General features: G+C 40.2%; 1 protein-coding gene across 1 annotated transcript in view; it reads right to left on the minus strand.

Moving 5' to 3' along the window:
* Window positions 1-18574, minus strand: part of LOC122780103 (collagen alpha-5(IV) chain-like) — a 23150-nt gene continuing 4576 nt past the window's right edge. Inside the window, exons 7-52 of the mRNA XM_044042906.1 lie at window positions 18160-18213; window positions 18015-18041; window positions 17058-17123; window positions 16836-16898; window positions 16712-16747; window positions 16237-16281; window positions 16038-16118; window positions 15429-15482; window positions 15233-15298; window positions 14714-14758; window positions 14580-14633; window positions 14446-14487; window positions 12994-13078; window positions 12592-12627; window positions 12306-12482; window positions 11554-11643; window positions 11367-11450; window positions 10956-11026; window positions 10693-10881; window positions 10431-10602; window positions 10244-10333; window positions 10036-10143; window positions 9810-9904; window positions 8654-8804; window positions 8467-8577; window positions 8172-8336; window positions 7796-7882; window positions 7318-7458; window positions 6735-6833; window positions 6516-6614; window positions 6183-6322; window positions 5957-6083; window positions 5793-5873; window positions 5493-5588; window positions 4995-5042; window positions 4450-4632; window positions 4014-4144; window positions 3689-3761; window positions 3320-3394; window positions 2969-3094; window positions 2674-2769; window positions 2336-2545; window positions 2070-2247; window positions 1293-1407; window positions 1025-1197; window positions 1-710 (exon numbers count right to left, since the gene is read on the minus strand). Coding sequence (XP_043898841.1) covers window positions 590-710; window positions 1025-1197; window positions 1293-1407; window positions 2070-2247; window positions 2336-2545; window positions 2674-2769; window positions 2969-3094; window positions 3320-3394; window positions 3689-3761; window positions 4014-4144; window positions 4450-4632; window positions 4995-5042; window positions 5493-5588; window positions 5793-5873; window positions 5957-6083; window positions 6183-6322; window positions 6516-6614; window positions 6735-6833; window positions 7318-7458; window positions 7796-7882; window positions 8172-8336; window positions 8467-8577; window positions 8654-8804; window positions 9810-9904; window positions 10036-10143; window positions 10244-10333; window positions 10431-10602; window positions 10693-10881; window positions 10956-11026; window positions 11367-11450; window positions 11554-11643; window positions 12306-12482; window positions 12592-12627; window positions 12994-13078; window positions 14446-14487; window positions 14580-14633; window positions 14714-14758; window positions 15233-15298; window positions 15429-15482; window positions 16038-16118; window positions 16237-16281; window positions 16712-16747; window positions 16836-16898; window positions 17058-17123; window positions 18015-18041; window positions 18160-18213 — 4656 coding nt within the window. The 3' untranslated portion in view covers window positions 1-589. The remainder of the gene's footprint in view (window positions 711-1024; window positions 1198-1292; window positions 1408-2069; window positions 2248-2335; window positions 2546-2673; window positions 2770-2968; window positions 3095-3319; window positions 3395-3688; window positions 3762-4013; window positions 4145-4449; window positions 4633-4994; window positions 5043-5492; window positions 5589-5792; window positions 5874-5956; window positions 6084-6182; window positions 6323-6515; window positions 6615-6734; window positions 6834-7317; window positions 7459-7795; window positions 7883-8171; window positions 8337-8466; window positions 8578-8653; window positions 8805-9809; window positions 9905-10035; window positions 10144-10243; window positions 10334-10430; window positions 10603-10692; window positions 10882-10955; window positions 11027-11366; window positions 11451-11553; window positions 11644-12305; window positions 12483-12591; window positions 12628-12993; window positions 13079-14445; window positions 14488-14579; window positions 14634-14713; window positions 14759-15232; window positions 15299-15428; window positions 15483-16037; window positions 16119-16236; window positions 16282-16711; window positions 16748-16835; window positions 16899-17057; window positions 17124-18014; window positions 18042-18159; window positions 18214-18574) is intronic.

Genomic DNA, 18574 nt, shown 5'->3' on the forward strand with positions numbered 1-18574 from the left:
CAGTATGAGTCATAGAGTTTAATCTTTTCCATGCACCATTTAACATTTAGAATTCGAAGAGATGTTTTTTTTTTAGAGTGAGGGCACTGATGACTCAGTGTTTGCATGTGAAAATAGAATTTTACAATTTTAAAGCAAGAGCAAGTCACATTTACAACATCCTTCCTGATTGTCTGACCTAATGCCGTCATTTACTGCCTTTACTGCTCCTTGGTTATTTCTCAGTAGTAACGCTGTCACATGCACAAAACAGGACATTTGGTGTTTGCTCTTTTTCCAAAAATAGATAGAAATAAAAATAAAAAAGCTGTTACTATAGTTATTATGTCTCCTGAATAATTTATTTATACTCTGGTGGTACAATATAGGATCCATAAAATATAATGGATCACTAAATGTTTAATTAAGTTTAAAACCGTTTCAGAGCACATACAACTGCCATCATAGATGACTGACAATGTGGCAGATTGGTGTTTCTTTTTTCATTTTGACATATAACAATATACAGATCCCCGGCAGATATGCACACGTTACACTAAAAAGACTGGCTCAATAATTTAAACAACACTGAAATATGAAATACTCGGTGTTAAAAACTGTCCCCACGTCCGCCACCTGAACCAGGCGAATGGAAAGGTTTTCTACAGACCCGACAGCGGCTGATGACGTTTGGTAGCAAAGGTCCCTTCACTGTCTGAGGAACAGGTTTACTAGAGGGGAGAACAGAATACACAGATGCATGGTTACAGGTGCAGCTACAAGACTCTCACATATCAATATGTAGTGCAGTTGTGTAGTAACATGTAAACATTTAAATGATTTGTATGTGGACAAGTATGTATCAGGGTGGATACAAATCTGAATCACTAAACTTGAATGTTAAGGATTAGCAGGGATTTCTGGGTTTGTAACTGTTTTATATTGGAAATTACATATTATATATGGTCCAGCGTGCAGATGACTTAATTCAAAATACCTTTGGCATGCACCCACCACTGCTTTAATAGATAAATGAACAGTTTACCTGAACATGTTGTTGGGGTCGAGGGAGGCCAGCCAGTAGCTATAGGAGTCAGGATAGTAGTTACATGTTCCCCTGCCATGACACTCAACGAAGGGCACTTGGCGGAACATTTCCAGACATGAGCCAGGAGAAGCCAAAGGCTGAGAGGAGCCACCTGCACCAGCACCTGTTTGCTAGAATGGACGAAGGTCAAGAGAAGGAATTTACTTGGAAAATGGCACATGAGAAGAATCAGCAAATCAGAAGCAAGAAACACTGGTTTCTTTACCATGACAAAAGAGTAGCCAGCCCACAGGGACTCCCATCCTTGGGGACACTGAGGTATCCGAGCTGTCTGGCTATGGATGGCTATGACATTGGAGGTGGTTTCACACACCGTGCACCTTAGACCACACATGCATACAGACACTTGTATATTAGTACTCAAGTCATATAAAAATAGCAAGAAGTCACTTTAATTAAATGAAAATCAAAGTCATGCATGATTTGACATCGTTTGATTAATGTACTGTGTTGTAATTACTACATGCAACTCGAGATGCACCACAAACACATGACACGCCTCACTCACCGTACCACATATCAAACACAGTCTTCCAATTTGGTGGTCTATTTAACCCGTGACACTTCCCTCTAGGGCTGAATGATTTTGAATAAATATCTAATTGTGATTATTTTAACAGGATTTGCGATTGCAATATGATTTCGAGATATCAGAGGGAATGCTGATTTTTACATCATTATTCTCGTTTTCCTTCGAAAAACATATTTTAAAGGATTACTGAGTGATATTTATGCAGATCTGTGAGAAACGAAGATGTTCTTTCCAGTCTGTAGAATAAGATGTGTATGGATCAAGACAATAATTAATCTAAAATGATATTTTGACACACATTTGGCTTTAAGAATCATTGTACAATGAACTTCGATTAATTGTTCAGCCCTACGTCACACCCATATCTCTCTGCTTCAGGTGTCCTTATTGTATATCAGTCTGTATTTATATTATTGCTAAATATAAACGTGTGGGTGCATGTGTGTGCACCTGCTAATGTAGGAGGCCAGCTTATCCCCTGTGATGGAAACCATGTTGGCAGGCATAGGAGTGTCAGTCGACAACCAGTATGAATAGTCATTACGAGAAGCATAGCGACAGTTACTCTCTGTGTCACAGAACAGGAAGGGCATGGTGGAGAAACGAGGGAGGCAGCTTCCCATTGTGCCTGAGAGACAGTTTGAAGTGTAAGAACAACGTCATAAAACAAACAAAGACACCGGTATTCTGTTTATCAAACGTTTCTATGCTCTTACCAAGGTCCTGACCATGAGTCCGTTTATTTCCGTTGATGAAGAGAAGGGAGTAACCAGAGTAGATGAAAGTAGAGCCACGAGGACAGTCAGGAACATGGATGCTCTGACTGTGTCTGGCTATCATGAAACTGTCAACATCACATGGAAAAGCTGTACCGGGCAACCCTGGAAGACCCTTGCGGCCTGGGTCCCCAGATCTACCATCTAGACCTGCAGAGTAAGGTTGATTGATGATGAACAAAATGTATTAAATGAAATCATGTGGGCAAGGTATCATACAATATCAAGATGGCACTGGTAAGACTAATTTATCTCCATCCACAAATACATGGACTCACCTGGAAGTCCTGCTCTTCCTTTCTCTCCTTTAACGCCAGGAAAACCAGGAAGGCCGATTGGGCTGGAACCTCGCACTCCTTTTATGCCTGGCTTGCCTGGACAGAAAGATCCAGTGACACACATGAACAGCAGCAGGATCAAGAGCTTTAGCATTTCCTGTTCATGTGTGATATTAATCATCAAGATATAATAATTACGATTGCAAACAGACATAGTAAAACGAAGAGTGCAAACTCAATTCAAGATCTTCAATTGACCGTTAGCAAATCTGAAATTTCAGTAAATATGTCAAACCTGGAAAGCCTGTTGGTCCTGATGATCCAGTGCTCCCTGGGGCCCCTTGATTACCAGGGGGACCAGGTAAACCAGGAGGTCCTCGCTCATGTATTGCTGCGATGAATACTGGTTCACCCTTACGGCCTATAGTGGATGGCAAGGAATATTGATGAAATTAAAACAAAAACAAAATATAATATCTTTGGTTCATTGTACTATAAGTCTCAGCAACATTAGAGTTATCGATTGATACTCGGTAAAACATTGCATCTCTGCTATTATGAGTGCTTTATGCCAAGAAGCTGTTCATTCAGGGCCCACTGTTACTCATGTTATTGTGAACAAACGTCAGACGAATATTTGACGTACCAGGTTGTCCAGGGAAACCTTTGGGTCCAGGTGGACCAGACGGGCCTGGGGTGTATCCAGGGTCTCCACTGCCACCTAAAAAAATGTCATAAAAAATAGATTACAAGTATATTGGTTTTAATTCAGACACTTTTTCCCCACATCAATTCCATCTTATCCTGTATATCAGAAAATAAGTGAAATATATCCCCATAAATCTTATTTCTACTGTCTCATTTATTACTGGTCCCATTTGTATTCCATCTTAGTTGTTGGAACATAAATCAGTTGAGGACTATTAGTCCTCTGTGGTGACACATCTGCCTTTGTCTGTGGAGAAAGTCATAGAGAGCACCCAATTTATGCACTGAAGTTGGAATGATAGATTACCTGGACGCCCTTGGATTCCAGGAGGACCAGAATAACCTTTTTGCCCTGGGCTGCCAGGTCCGCCTTTTGCACCCTGGGGGGGAGAGAAAGGAACCAATAAAGAGTCAAATATTAGAATTGTATTGTAGTGAGAATCAAGACAAAAGATATCAATATCAGATGTGTATGTAACTGCAGGGGATGCCTGAAATCAAACCAAAATGATATAATATCCCTGGAAAATGGAGAAAATTACACTTTTTTTTTTCTTTTGATTTTTCCTTTGAGAAGATTGTTTTGTTAAGTGTTTGTCAAGTGATCCTTAAAGAAAAGATTGGTCAGTTACTTGTGGTCCTTGAGGTCCTGGATCTCCTGGTGGTCCAATATAACCTGGGCTTCCTGTAAGACCGATGTTCCCTCTGTCTCCTTTAAACCCAGGTACACTGAGGCCTGGAGGGCCAGGTGAACCAGGCCAGCCTACACATACAGCAGGTAAGAGATTACTAAAAAAATCATTTTAGTATAATGAAATTACATTACTGTATGTGACACATAAAAACTGAGCACAGTTAAATAAAATTAGGATCCAATATATCAAAATAGCTTTTCGACTCAGACCAACTGAGAACAAGTAATTGATGTTTGCTGGAAAAACCTATGCCAGGATATTGCTGTATCTTTTTTTTTTAACTTGTATCCCTTCTTAATACATTGTGAAGTACAATATTTGAACTAATGTGTCTGTGTATTGTGTCACTTTCTTTAAAGGTATATCAGATCACCTGGTCTGCCAGGACTCCCAGGACGGCCACGATTTCCTTTTAGACCAGGTACGCATGCCCCCTCTCGTCCAGGTGGTCCTCTTGGACCATTAGCCCCATGTGGACCTGACTGTCCTCTGTCTCCACTTGGACCAGGACTTGCTGTGACAGACACGCCAGGAGGGCCAGGGTTCCCAGGTGGCCCTACAATTCAGATAGAACAGTCCTTGCACTGTTGTCTACAACAGTATAAAGCAGTTGTGAATAACTTGTACAGTGGATCCAGAGCAGTGGATATTTACGACATGGCCTGTACGATCAATTTCATGATTTTATTACTGTTTATTTGTTGTGTCACACTTTGTTTGGATCCACTGATGAACTACTGCATAAACAGGCAGGTGTCAAAAGCTTTCACCAGCTGTGACAGAACCTTCCAAGGAGAATAGACACTTCTAAGTCATGAGAATGTTCAAAAGATGAAATGAACAAATCAAATATCTTGCCAAAAGAAGTAAATTGACCCAAGTCCTGAAAAAGGATAACCTCATCTACCTGTGACTCACCTGGTTGGCCTGTGTCACCACGTCGCCCTGGAGTCACTTCTGTTATGACTACAGAAGACATATAGAGGGATAGGTGAGCTTTGGCTTCCTCCATTATGTTGTATAACAAGGAGACAATTGTTCAATAAAAGAGCAGAACAACTAACAACAGTGAGGCCTGGGTCTAACATCTCATGTTCACGTGTCCACAAAAGTCCATGTGTTGCAAAGTAAATCATCTGTCTGTATTCGCGGTGGTGTGCAAGGAGCCTACACAGATGAATATGAGCACATCTACAGTTGGATTCCACGTGGACTGTACTGTATGTGCCAACTGCACATGCTCCTAGTAGCACAGCACTTCCAATTGGTGGCACCGCTTTTTTTGCCACTACTGATATGGACGTGAGATTGACTATGACATAATGCTATACTGATGCAGACCTGCATGTGCATGCCTGTGAAACAGGGCAGGATGTGTGCGAGTGTATTGGGCCACAAATGCAAGATTTCACTTACTATCGCCTTTCTGTCCTGGTGGTCCAGGGATCCCATCCCGGCCCTGGTTGCCTTTAGGACCTGGATAACCACGGGCACCGGGTGGACCTGGGTTTCCTGAGGGAAAAGAGAAATGGAAAATATCAGGCTCAGTTCACACATAAAATACATTCCAATTAAATATAACAGTTTCAAACATAAAACATTATAATCTTTTTTAGTAAGCACAATAGTTTGCACTTTTAAAACATGTGTTTAATTATTTTTTAGCTTTTATGGTAATGCTAAATGGTGGAAAACTTTTATTTCAAGGGACTTTGCCTAATGGTCCATTAGGTCCTGGTTGTCCTTTTTGTCCTGGTGGTCCATCTGATCCTTTAGGCCCTTGATAGCCTGGTGGACCTGGAGCAGATGGTGTGGAGAGGTAAATAAAATGAGTAAATAAATATTGCAGTATATAAATATTCTATTAACACTGTAGTAACCATTTTCTCCAACAGGTCCTGGGTTTCCTTTGACTCCACGGCTTCCTGGTACTCCTACTGTTCCACTGATACCAGGCTCTCCTTTCTGACCCTTCATTTCATAAGTGTTGGCTAATCCTGGTTCACCCTAAGGAAGGTAAGAATAATAAAGAGATGAAGAGACAAATTAACACATATTTTCAAGTTGTACTCTGCTCTGCTGTATGTTTGGATCACTCTTCATTACCTTTTGTCCTACTGGTCCAGGTAGTCCATGTTCGCAGTCGCATGGTTCTCCCTCAATTCCCTTGTATCCATTTGAACCAGGTGCACCAGATGGACCTGTAGCTCCCACAATTCCTTGATCTCCTTTAAAACCTTTTAGGCCTGTGAAGGATAAAGCAAAAAAATAGAACTAGATTATTACTAGATATTAAAAACAAACACTTTGCTCTGATATCACTTACTGACTGACCGTCAAATAAGCTTTGAAGAGTGAAGAAAGTAAATAGTCATTTAGATTCAGATTCAAGTGTTCTCACTTGTAAGGTTAGTCAAGCAAAAGGTGTTTATGTCTTACCTTTAGGCCCTCTGACTCCTGGGTCTCCTGGGTCTCCAGCAGGTCCTTGAGTTCCTTTTGAGAACACTGGTCCATCAATACCTGGATCACCTGGAGGACCTGGACACAGATAATGAACCGGCACAAATGCAAGGGAAATAAACTGTTAATCTAGCTAGAATGATTTGGTGGGTCAAAATTCTAATTATTGTGGTTACAAATGTGACGCTAATTTCAAACCTCTTAGTCCAGGAACACCTACTGCGCCTTCTCTCCCTCTTAGTCCTTTTGCTCCAGTAATTCCAGGATCTCCAGTGGGACCACTTTTACCGGGATCGCCTTGCAAAGTACACTTAGACAGTCTTACTATTTCATTATGTACTGTATGTATTATTATGTACTGATTGACTAAGACAACGACGACAAAAAAACAAAACAAAAACAAAACAAAAAGGGAAGCACTTACTTGTACATCACACTTATTACTAGCACTTAATAGTTTGGCTTACTTGAAGCACTAACTTACTTCTAGCTCTTGTTTGTACCCAAATGTTGAAATGCACTTATTGTAAGTCGCTTTTGATAAAAGTGTCTGCCAAATGACATGTAATGTTATGATTTGCATACTGTTCACTGACAGTATGTTGCCTGGCTTCTCCTATTTAGACAAATCTTTATACTAAAATATGGCCGGCTTATTATGATGACTGAATGAAGAATGCATGACATTGTCACTATTGTGACAAAATTAAACAAACTAGATAATTTTTTTTCAACAAGAACAGCACAAGTTCTTTGAAATAGTTTACTCTGAAGGGCATACCTGGAGTGCCAGGGTCTCCTTGGGGCCCAATAAGGTCTGCGGGTGCTGGTGATGGAGGGCCTGTAGGACCTCTCAAACCTGGTTCTCCATTCATGCCTGTAGGACCCCGGGAACCTTTGGCTCCGGCTGGCCCAGGGGAACCTGTGTGGGTAATAGTCATGGGGGGAATTAACTCAATCCTACCTGTGGGCCATCTGCCCGTTCTCATTCCAAGAGCGTCATATACTACCACTCTGTCACGTTTCTCGGCATTACAAGGTATCCTTCCACATCTGACGGGGTGGTGTACATGACACTCTCATGATGAGAACAGGTTGGGACCATACATACAATCTTCAACAAAGGAAAGAAGCTATGACATTATGACATATCTTTCGCAGGGTGTTGTATTTTGTACTTGTTGTATTATGTTTAACAGACACACAGTGTTTTACTTAACCCTAACCCTTGAAATATGCAGGTTGTATTTGTGGGTTACCTATTTGGCCTGGTGGCCCTATAGGTCCAGGCAATCCATCTGGTCCATATCCTGGTAATCCGTCTGGTCCAGGATCTCCCCTCAGTCCTGCAGAGATCCAGTATGTAAAGTATGTCACATTAAAAGACAAACTCTAAATACGATTCTCACTTGGAATCATTAATATTTACTTTATGCGGTTGGATTTGGATTTTGAAAACTGATTTAATCGTGTGTCTGTATGTACTGTATATGTGTGTATGTATGTGTGTGTGTGTATATATATATATATATATATATATATATACATATACATATACATATACATAATAGTGTTAAGTATTGTGTATAATAGTGTAGTGTAATATTGCAGCCTGTCAGAGCAACAATGCCATACCTTGCTGACCAGACAAGCCATTTTGTCCCTTTATTCCTTTTTGTCCAGGAAGCCCATATGAACCTGGAACTGATGGCCCAGGGAAACCAGGCTCTCCAGGGGGACCAGAATGGCCTGACCCTGGCAACCCTTGATCTCCCTTCTCACCAGGAAATCCATTACGCCCTGGGAGGAAGTTGATGAGCAGAAAAATAGGTTAGACAAAAAATCTTTTCTCATCTTTCACCTTTTAATTTTGATTGTGTTTCTGGGGTTGCCATCAAAGTATATCACATAACATCAAACAAAAACCAACCTGGAACTCCTGGCAAACCATCTGGTCCTGCTGGTCCTGCAGGTCCAGGTAAATCTGTACATGAACCCTTGCTACCAGGTAGTCCTGGGGGCCCTACAGAACCTTTACTTCCTGCATACATTTTAGAACAGTGCAGTAAATGTGACATATGTTTTCATTTATTATGTGTAAAAGAAAAAGTTACTACCTTTTTCTCCTGGGAAACCAGGGTTGCCAGTTGGCCCTGTTTTCCCAGGTAGACCAGGAGTCCCTGGATCACCTATAGTCCCCTGAGCTCCAGGTTCACCCATAGGCCCTGGGAGGCCCGGGGGTCCAGTTTTGCCAGGGCCACTATTACCCTATTAATCAAACACATAGAAATAATTAATTCATCAATTTCACTAATTCCTCTGTGCCTACAACATAACACTGTGTTAAGCTTGTGCTAGGACAGTTAACTACCATGATTTTTCACCTTTCACCAATTCACAAAAAGGTCAACTGCACTGAATAATCTCAGATGTTGATGACCTTATACAGAGGTTATGGCCACAAAAATAATTATTACAAAAGTACCTATTTTACAGACTGTGGCTTTCCTGAAAACATAGTTCCCATTCTAAATAAAAGTTCCAATCAATAGTCCAATCAAACCCACTTGTAAGTGGTAAATGGCATTGTAAATGGTCAGTATTTACATAGCACTTTTCTAGTCATGATGATTCTTCTAAACTGCTTTATGCTACAGCTTTGCCTATCACCCATTCAAATCTTGTATACCCATTCACATACTGTCGGCACAGTCGTCAGGTGTTACTTGGGGTTGAGTTTCTTGCCCAGGCTCACATTGGCATAGTTTGAAAGACTCACTCTGTCAACGATCCACCATCGCTTGTCCCAATAAATTGCACGACCCAACTGGGTAGAATTGTATATGAGCAATACACTTACATGATTTCCTGTTGTGAGAATAACAACAATATCATTGCCGGTGGCTAGTTAGCTTAGTTTGGCTTAGAAAGGAAACAGTAGATATGATTTGAGTCAACTGTATAGTGCCTAACCTACGATAATTAATTTTTGTGTTTCCGGACCTGAGTATGGATGGTAGCTGGTGTAAATAAGGTGTAAGGTGTTAATAATCAAATTACAGAGTTCCATTTAGCTTCCTCAGTTTCACGGTTCATTCTGATTTCACTGTCCTGACTTTTATGAACTGACCACACTCACTGTGATCAATAACAGCTGTGCCTTACCCGCGCAAGATGGCTGCTCTGCAAAGGGCCTATTCTGCATCTTTTATTTGGTTTTCTACATCATAGCGAACAAACTACCCAAAATGCATATGATTTTATGTCCCTGACCTTCAGTCCTGGAGCACCGGGAGGGCCTTGAGGCCCAGGCTGGCCAGGCAAACCTCTACCTGGATAACCTGGGAGACCTGGCTTTCCTTTTTCACCTGAACAACACACACACACACGGTCAATTTTTCAAAGCAATGTCAAAACAACTTCCAGAACAACCAATGACACAGCTGTGAATATACAGTACAAGGTATACATTCCTTGACATAAATAGCGCTTTCATCACCTTTTCCTCCTTGGGTCCCCTGCTCTCCAGGAAATGACAGATGTCCTCTTTCGCCTTTCTGTCCTAGTGCTCCTGGTGCTCCTGGGGAGCCTGGAACTCCTGGATAACCTTGTTTTGTGAGTATAAAAAATTATGAGTAAAAGCAGTTATTCCATTCATTGTCTATTGCATGTATAGACCATCCACCCATTCATCCATCCATCCATACCTGGGTTTCCAGGTGATCCTGGCAGACCTCTAAATCCTTGTGGTCCTGGGGGGCCTTTAGCATGAAAGTGGCTAGGTTCCCCTTTCTGGCCTACCAAACCAGGGGGACACACATCAGTTGTTAGTCCTTTTGTCGGTCTATGTAAATATATTTAGTTTGTCCAATAATTGTCAGTGTGTTTCCTCACCTGGAATTCCAGGCTGTCCTGGCAAACCAGGAACACCAACATCTCCCTTACTCCCTGATAGTCCAGGAGGCCCATATCCTACTGGCCCAGGGAGGCCAACTGGCCCTGGTCTACCTGAAAGCCCTGGTGCACCTGTTAATCCGCGGTCTCCCTCAACACCAGGAGAAGGATACTAGATAGAAGAAAGAAACCTATGAAAAATGTTGATGCCATAAAACAAAGACTCAGTTGTTGACTCAAACCAGTACCAAGTCGCGCTTACCAAATCCCCTGGAGGGCCTTGGTTTCCTTTGTGACCTGGTAAACCATGCAACCCAGGTAAACCATTTGCACCAGGCTGGCCAGGTTGTCCTGGTTCCCCTCTCTCTCCCTTTATCCCTGGGGTGTTATATGAATGAGCATCTCCTTTTCGTCCTGGGGCACCTGGAAGTCCAGTTTCACCAATAGGACCCTTGAATGAGAATTATTTTAACTGCTTGTAAAACCAGCAAAAACACTTCACTTTTTAAAGTGGGAAATGCTTACTGGTCTTCCAGGTAAACCACTAGGTCCTGGGAATCCTGGATCACCTTTGGTACCTGGTCCTTGATTGTAGCCTGAACAACAGACATGATAATATATGGTCCTGTTCAGACCTGATATTAATGTCTAACCTCAGGGATGTGATCACAGCCAGGTCATGCTTAGTATGACTGTTCACACCTTGCATAAAAATGTATCCTGGATGTGTCATTTCTTCATAAAGCTCAGAAATGTGAACAAAGGCCTCCTCAAACTACCTCCAAATGTGATTTCTGTGTTTGGATCTTAGGATGTGTTTAGGGCACATTAGGACCATTCAGAACTAAACCTGAGGATGGATGTTAGTAAAAATCTAAAACATACACGTAAAAATGCATTTGCATGTAGAAGGAAATGGTAATGGGGTGGTTTTACCAGGAATGCCAGGTGGACCAGGAGGACCTGGTGATCCGGGGAGTCCTGGTACTATACACTCATAACAAGGCTCCCCCTTCAGTCCTGTACCGAACAAAATAGTGAGAACTTTTATTACACAGTATCATATATTATAACACAACTTTTTTTTTTGCTCTCTGTGTTGGATGGTCAAACTATTTTTCACCTTTCATTCCAAATGTCCCATCATACCCGATGGGTCCAGGTATACCCTTCATTCCTTTTATACCAGGAAGACCTTTGGTTATCCTGTTGTCTATGAGCAACACAAACAGTAAAGTACATTATTTCAGTTATTATGTTTTCCTAATACTCTCACAATACATTAATATATATACAAAAAACTTTTATTTCCATCACATGGATTAGGAAATCATTGTCCAAACACCATAAGCCTGGCAATAAAATCAAATATCTGCTATAAAACAGTCACAGTCAGAATAGAGAAGTGGTAGTACTTCATTTTTGTACATACAGAAGCAATCCATTATTTTTCTTGTCTTGTCAAAATTACTGACACATTCTATTGCATATAAAAATATTTTTATGCTTTACTGTAAAGGAACTGCAGACATTTTATTCTACAGAATAAAAGAGAATAGAATGCAAATGAGCTTTGACAGGGATATACAATATAAATACTCTCTGTTTCTCTGAATGTGAGATGTTGAGAAAAAAATGTTCTAAATGTGGCTCATATAAAAGTGGAAGAAGTATATAATATAATATAACAATGGTTACAGGCTGCAAAGACATAGAACAGGACATAGAATAACCTAAAATAGTATCCAATGCAATCATAAGGCAAGAGCTGTATTAAATTAATCTTTTAAAAAAAAAACTATCCACATGGAAAATGATACCAGTCAGTGTTATTATAAAAAGGAGAAACTGCAGAGGGAAGACATTTATACATACTTAGGTCTTCTGGTGGTCCAGGTGGGCCCTGATCTCCAAGAGGCCCTTGATCACCAGGGTCCCCATCTAGACCTGGGAGTCCAGTATAAATATGCCCAGGCTCCCCAGGTTCTCCCTTGGGGCCTGGAAAGCCACTGGGACCGCGTGGACCTGGTATATCAATCCCAGATGCACGGCCTGTGGAATATACAATGAGTGACTGTGAGCAATATTATTAAATTTAAAAGTAATACTTTTTTACTCTCTACCTTAAAAATGCAACAGTTAAAGAGATATATAGATTCACCTGGAAGGCCATCTGGCCCAGGAAAGCCCACAAAACCTAAGAGAAGAGAAATAGCTTATTTTATTGTCTATTTTTTAAATTCTGGGTCACATGCAGAGTAGTGGTTAGCACTGTTGCCTTGCAGCAAAAAGACTTGAGTTCACGAGTTTGCATGTTCTCCATGTGTGTGCATGGGTTTTCCCCGGGTTCTCTGGTTTCCTTCCACAGCCCAAAAACATACAGAGATTAATTGGTCACTCTAAATTGACCGTAGGTATAAATGTTTGCCAGTGCCAACCCTCATTGGTTGTAACTGTTACTACAACAGTTGGTTCTACTATAAAGGGAATGTGTTAAATGTAAACTTAGCCTTTATTGTATTGATCTATTTGTCAGCTCACTGTCATGAAGCTGCTTATCTACCTCTACTCCCAGGAAGTCCAGGTGGACCAGGGAGACCAGGATCTCCACGGTATCCTTTCGGTGGCTCAGTCACATGGCTAATTATCTGTAAACAAAACCACACTGGTCAAAAGACAATGTCAAATTGCAATGTAAAATTGTCTCTCTTGATTTAAAGCCACAGGCAGTATAGCCATAAAGATCTTCCCTTGAAAAAAAAAAAAAGTGAAATGATTGACCGTAACCCATCAAAGTCCTGTATTCTCCACCCTGCCAGATGTAGACAACCAATCACTGATAATTGATCATTTTAATCTTTGCAATAATAATCTTTGCACAGTTTGGCCTGTGACATCCTTGGGGTCTCATATATCTGCATTATGTGCTGCTAGTTTGTTTTTCCCAGACAACATTGTGTGTATACTCATCAATCAGTTCTGTGTCTCAGATAGATTTTCTTCCAAAAATATGTTGTTGTTTTTTTATTGCGATTTAAACCACTTTTTAAATGTCCCGGATTCCTGTGCGGCCATGTTATCATCCATCATTCTTTCAAAAGTGAAGCAGCTCTCGGGCAGTAAAGCAGAGGCAGAGCCACTGAAATCTGAGAAAAGAGGCAAAATCAACCAGGAACAGAAACAATAAAATAGGAGCAATGTGAAATTCCGTGTTTTTTTTACAAATAAATATGAGTAAGAATGATGGCATTACGTACCATTACCAATGGAAGGTCATATTCCTTTGATCAAAATAACACCCCATCGCAAATAATAATAATAATAATTAAATAGGTTATTTCATCCTAAACCTAAAGCATCAGTTGACACTACAGGAAATAATCGTACCAAACAAACTGAGTTAGTGATAACCAAAAAGTTATCCTTTGGGTCACTCCGATGGTGCCAAAACTGTATATTGCCATTTTAGTATTAAATGTTTATAATATCCCTTGCCTTCTATACCTGCTTCTTAACTGTGTCTGTTTAACTGGAAATATTTTAAACCTCTATCCCATCATGCTCGGTGGCTGACAGATGTGTTGTTTAATCTAAAGCTAGTAAAGATTAAATGTGTCCTAAGGGGAGAGAAGGCTGAACAAAGTAAAATGTGGGTTCCATTTATATCTTATTTCTTCCACTGTGACTGGAATAACAAATTGACACGACTCATGGTGTAGAAATGCCAGAGTGCGTTGAACAGGTATTCCTATATTTAAGATTATCTTTTCTCTCTCTGTCTCTCTCGCTCGTGTAGGCTTTATTTTTGTTGTTGTTCCTTTCTTTCCTATCAAGGACACCAAACTAGATAAAAATAAACACTGCTGGTGTGGGACTGAGGACACATTGTGTGGTGGAATAGATTCAGGGGATGACTAGGAGAGTTGGTATAAGAAAAAATGCTTTTCTTTTTCATACATACCAATAAAATATTTTTGGTAAGTACTGATTTGAAAGTAAAAAATTAAAAACTCACCTCTCCAGGTGGACCAGGTGGACCTATATTTCCTTTTTCACCCTAAAATGACAGTTTACAAAGAAGGCGTAAGACAAAGAATTTAGACATACCAAACAACTAGATATTGATTATGACAGTGACAGATCACGTACTGTCCATCCTGGTGTCCCTGGAAAACCTGGATCGCCACTGTGGCCAGTATTTCCCTGAAGAAAACTAGATTGTAATCAAAAGCCATATAATGAAGAACGACACACACACGATTTCGACGTGTGTAGGTTGGCACCTTATATCCAAGTTGTCCAGGATCACCGTCCTTCCCTGGCTTTCCCTGTAGGTAAAATGAAAAACAATGGCAAAGGTCCAATAGAAAGACGATACCCCACCAGGGGCCCTGGGAATTAGGCCCAAGTTTCCACATTTTTTTTCAATTCAAAGGTTTAAAATTAAAGACGTCATAGCCTTATAAAACAGTGCCTCTGCTCAGGTTTACGTCACAGGCCACTATAATTTGACATATAATAATCTCAATTTCTGGATGGTATTGTCCCATGGTACCTGGAAAAAGTTTTTTCCAATGAAATTATAAACAGTGTACACGTCAGTGTTTAGAATCTCCTTTCCTGCTCATGTTTAATTGCAAATAACACTGACTGTGATGTAATATTGCATCACTGCCCTCTGCTGTTCAGCTTTTCTTGTACTACTCCCAAAGTATCACTGGTTACCCCCCAAATGCAAAGTGGTAGAAGTAGTCTGTCTCGACTGGATGAAAGATATGTATGCACATGTGGTAGTATCTTACTTCTGGGCCTTCCACTCCTCTGTCTCCCTTAGACCCCTTGATGTGAAAACTGTAACCATTTCCTCCCTGAGAAAATGAGCACAGGAAAAGCAGAGTAAGTAGTGGTATCTTTTGAAATGAATAGAAAATTGCTACTTTTCGAAATATGTATATCGTAATTAGATCAGAGTGTCATTAATTGTATAGGAAAACCTACTGGTTCGCCCTTGCAGCCTTTTTCTCCACCATCTCCTTTATTTCCTTTTAGACCCTGGATAGACAATAAATCCCACATGAATGGCTTAACACTTACACTGACAGCACTGGCAGTTTTTTTTTGGTTCATTTTGGTCCCAATATTAGAAAATGATGCCAATGGCCACATTGGCACACCCAGGCCACAACACAAGAAACCTTAGATATACTATCATGACCTATAATCATTATAGGGATATAAAGCATCGTTATCATACAATTTAATTTGTAATCTTGGTGAATGTTTCGCCTTGAAACAGGGCTTTATTTTCTTCATTCTAAAATAGTATGGTATAAAATGGGTCAGGTGCACATTGACGTTACTAGTGGTGTTGACATTTAGGGTATTTGCAACCCAAGCCCAACCACCCATAAAATGCAACGCGATTGACAAAAGTTGATAATAAAGTAAAAAGAAATTATATACTGTCATCATATTGCATTATAGTTATCCTTATCCTTATAGTTATACATACATGAAACTGAACTTTATACACATATATGTATGTTTGTATTTATTATATTTAGTTTGCGCTATATAATTAGATGATAGTTGTTACAGTGCTCTCACCTCAATCAGTGGCTGTATCTCAGTGAAAAACTCTTTTATTCGACCCGGTGGCCCCGGCACTCCTTGTGGTCCTGGTCTCCCCTACATCACCCAAATTGAGATTTACCAGAGATGCTGTCTAATCTAAATTTTCTTCAGTTTAATTGAATGTAACATTATTAACACATATTATGAGTGGATTAAAAAAATCAAAAACTACCTTTGGTCCACGTAGTCCTGGGATACCACCTACGCCTCCTTGACCCTGAAGTGTGGGATAGCCTGTGTAAGTTAACTTGTTTGTATCCCAATCTTTGACAAACAGAACTCTATTTTGCATTTCTCATGGCCTTGTTTCTGGAACATGAACCCTGGGAAAGTAAAGTCCTGTCCATTCCCTGATACTCAAGATGTAAAATGGAATTCATGTAGATGCTCCACTCTAAAATGCTGTCCTACTGATTAATAAACGCCATAGATAACCAGTAGCAACATCCAGGAAACTTCCTGAGGTTGTGTGAACACTGCCAGTTCCAATAATTAACAAATAACAAACCATAAAAAATCCCTGAAGCTGGGCTTTTCAAGTGTTTTTCCTTCACTGTCACGTGTCCACTCAGTAAATACTCACATTCACAAGCGCAGATATACAGAACGTGTACACAAATCTCCAGATATTTATTAATTAGCAGTACCTTAGGTCCCTGAGCCCCTGGATTGCCAGGATGACCCTGTTCACAAAAAAAAAGGCAGACAGTGACATCACATAATTATTTCCTATGGTGCCAAAATGTACAACAGTAAAATAACTTCACTCACAATAGAGCCTCTTGGTCCATGGTCCCCAGGTGGTCCAGTCTCCCCAGGGAGACCTTGGTCTCCCTTAAAATATGAAACAAGGCAATTTATATTAAGTGACATTAACTGTATCTCGGAATAGATTACATTACATGTCATTTAGCAGGCGCTTTTATCCAAAGCGACTTACAATACATATAAATACAAATACAAGCAAACAAATAAAAAAATCAATATGGTTACCGGTTCTCCATCCCACCCTGGTGGCCCAGGGTGCCCTACTACATTTTCTGACACCCGAGATTCACCCTGTAAAATACAGGAAGTAAGTTCAAATAACATTTGAGTCTCAAACACTCAAGCATGGAGTAACAACAGTTACATTTGGAAATATAGTTAAGCTCATAGTCTTCATCACTCATATTTATTTAGCCATGCATTTGCCATGCACACATGTGCTCAGAATTATAACCACCTCATTCAGTATCTTGGGAGTTGCCTCACTCTGTGAATTGATCACATAAACCCTCGTTCACCACATCTTCAGCTCCAGAATCGATATTGAGAGGATTCTAGCTGTGTTCATTGAACAAGGGTAACAAATGCCAGCGTGTTTCACATAAGCTTTTCCTTCTCAAGGGTTTCGACAAGCTTAAGGTGCAAAACCATTTAAGATGCATGTGCTATAATGATCCAGACAAGACAACGCAGGATTACAAATGTAAAAGGTAATCTCTCAGTAATCTCTCAATCTCAGGACATGTCACCACTATGGTAGTCGTCATCCAGATAAAACAGCCTGCTCAATCCCAGCAATCCCAGCTTTATCAGTCTCCACAGGAGTGGGGACTAAGGGCTATTCAGAGTTCTCTCCTAGTGAAAAATGCAAAAAAAAACTCTAAGTTGACTTTCAGGGAGAGCAGGCACTTTTACCCAGGAAATCATGCAGGCATTAAAGGGTCTCTTAATAATAAGTACATCATGATGATACACTGTTTAAGTAGAGTGATATTGTGCTAATGAGTGACAGTTCTGAGAAACTTTTTTAAATTTTTTATACTTGTATGCATATCCGAAAAAAACAGTGTCCAGTGGTCGAGCTATAGTATCACTATAGTCTGGGATTACTGTGTTGAAGACTGCATCATTGCAAAGTGAATCTGCAGCCACACCTTCATGTGTTTATATGCAGTTCATTACCTTAGGTCCAGGCAGACCTGGTGGACCCTGGAAGATAAAGACAAAAGTTGTATTTTGTGCCATACAAAAATGTTGATGAGAGATGTAGACAGACACAAGACTTAAATTATGCACATTATAATGTTAAATATTGTTTTAGTCTTACTGAATGTCCTCGAAAGCCATCAGTACCAGGAATACCAGGAGGTCCATCCTCACCCTAGAAGTAGTGAAAGTATTCAAAACATGCAAAGTTACAAATATCATAAACATACTGTATGAGAGAAGAGTGTAATTGAAAAGCTGTGCACTCTTCTTTCAGTGAATCTTAGTAGGATTTGTCAGGTCCTTGTTCTCTATCAGCCCAATCTGGTCTCATCCAATCAATCGGATTCATTTGACTTTTTAATTCCTCAGCTGTGGATGTTTACTCCCATGCAGGGATTGCAACCAATTTCGTATCATCACCACCAATATCTAACCTGTGGGAAACTTTTGCTACATATTGAAGAACCTAATTTACAAGACGTCCTATCAGTTTTTATCATCCCCCAAGTTGTTTCATTCTGTTCATAATAAAT

Source organism: Solea senegalensis, linkage group LG1 (genome assembly GCF_019176455.1).
Source record: "Solea senegalensis isolate Sse05_10M linkage group LG1, IFAPA_SoseM_1, whole genome shotgun sequence".
NCBI lineage: Eukaryota > Metazoa > Chordata > Actinopteri > Pleuronectiformes > Soleidae > Solea > Solea senegalensis.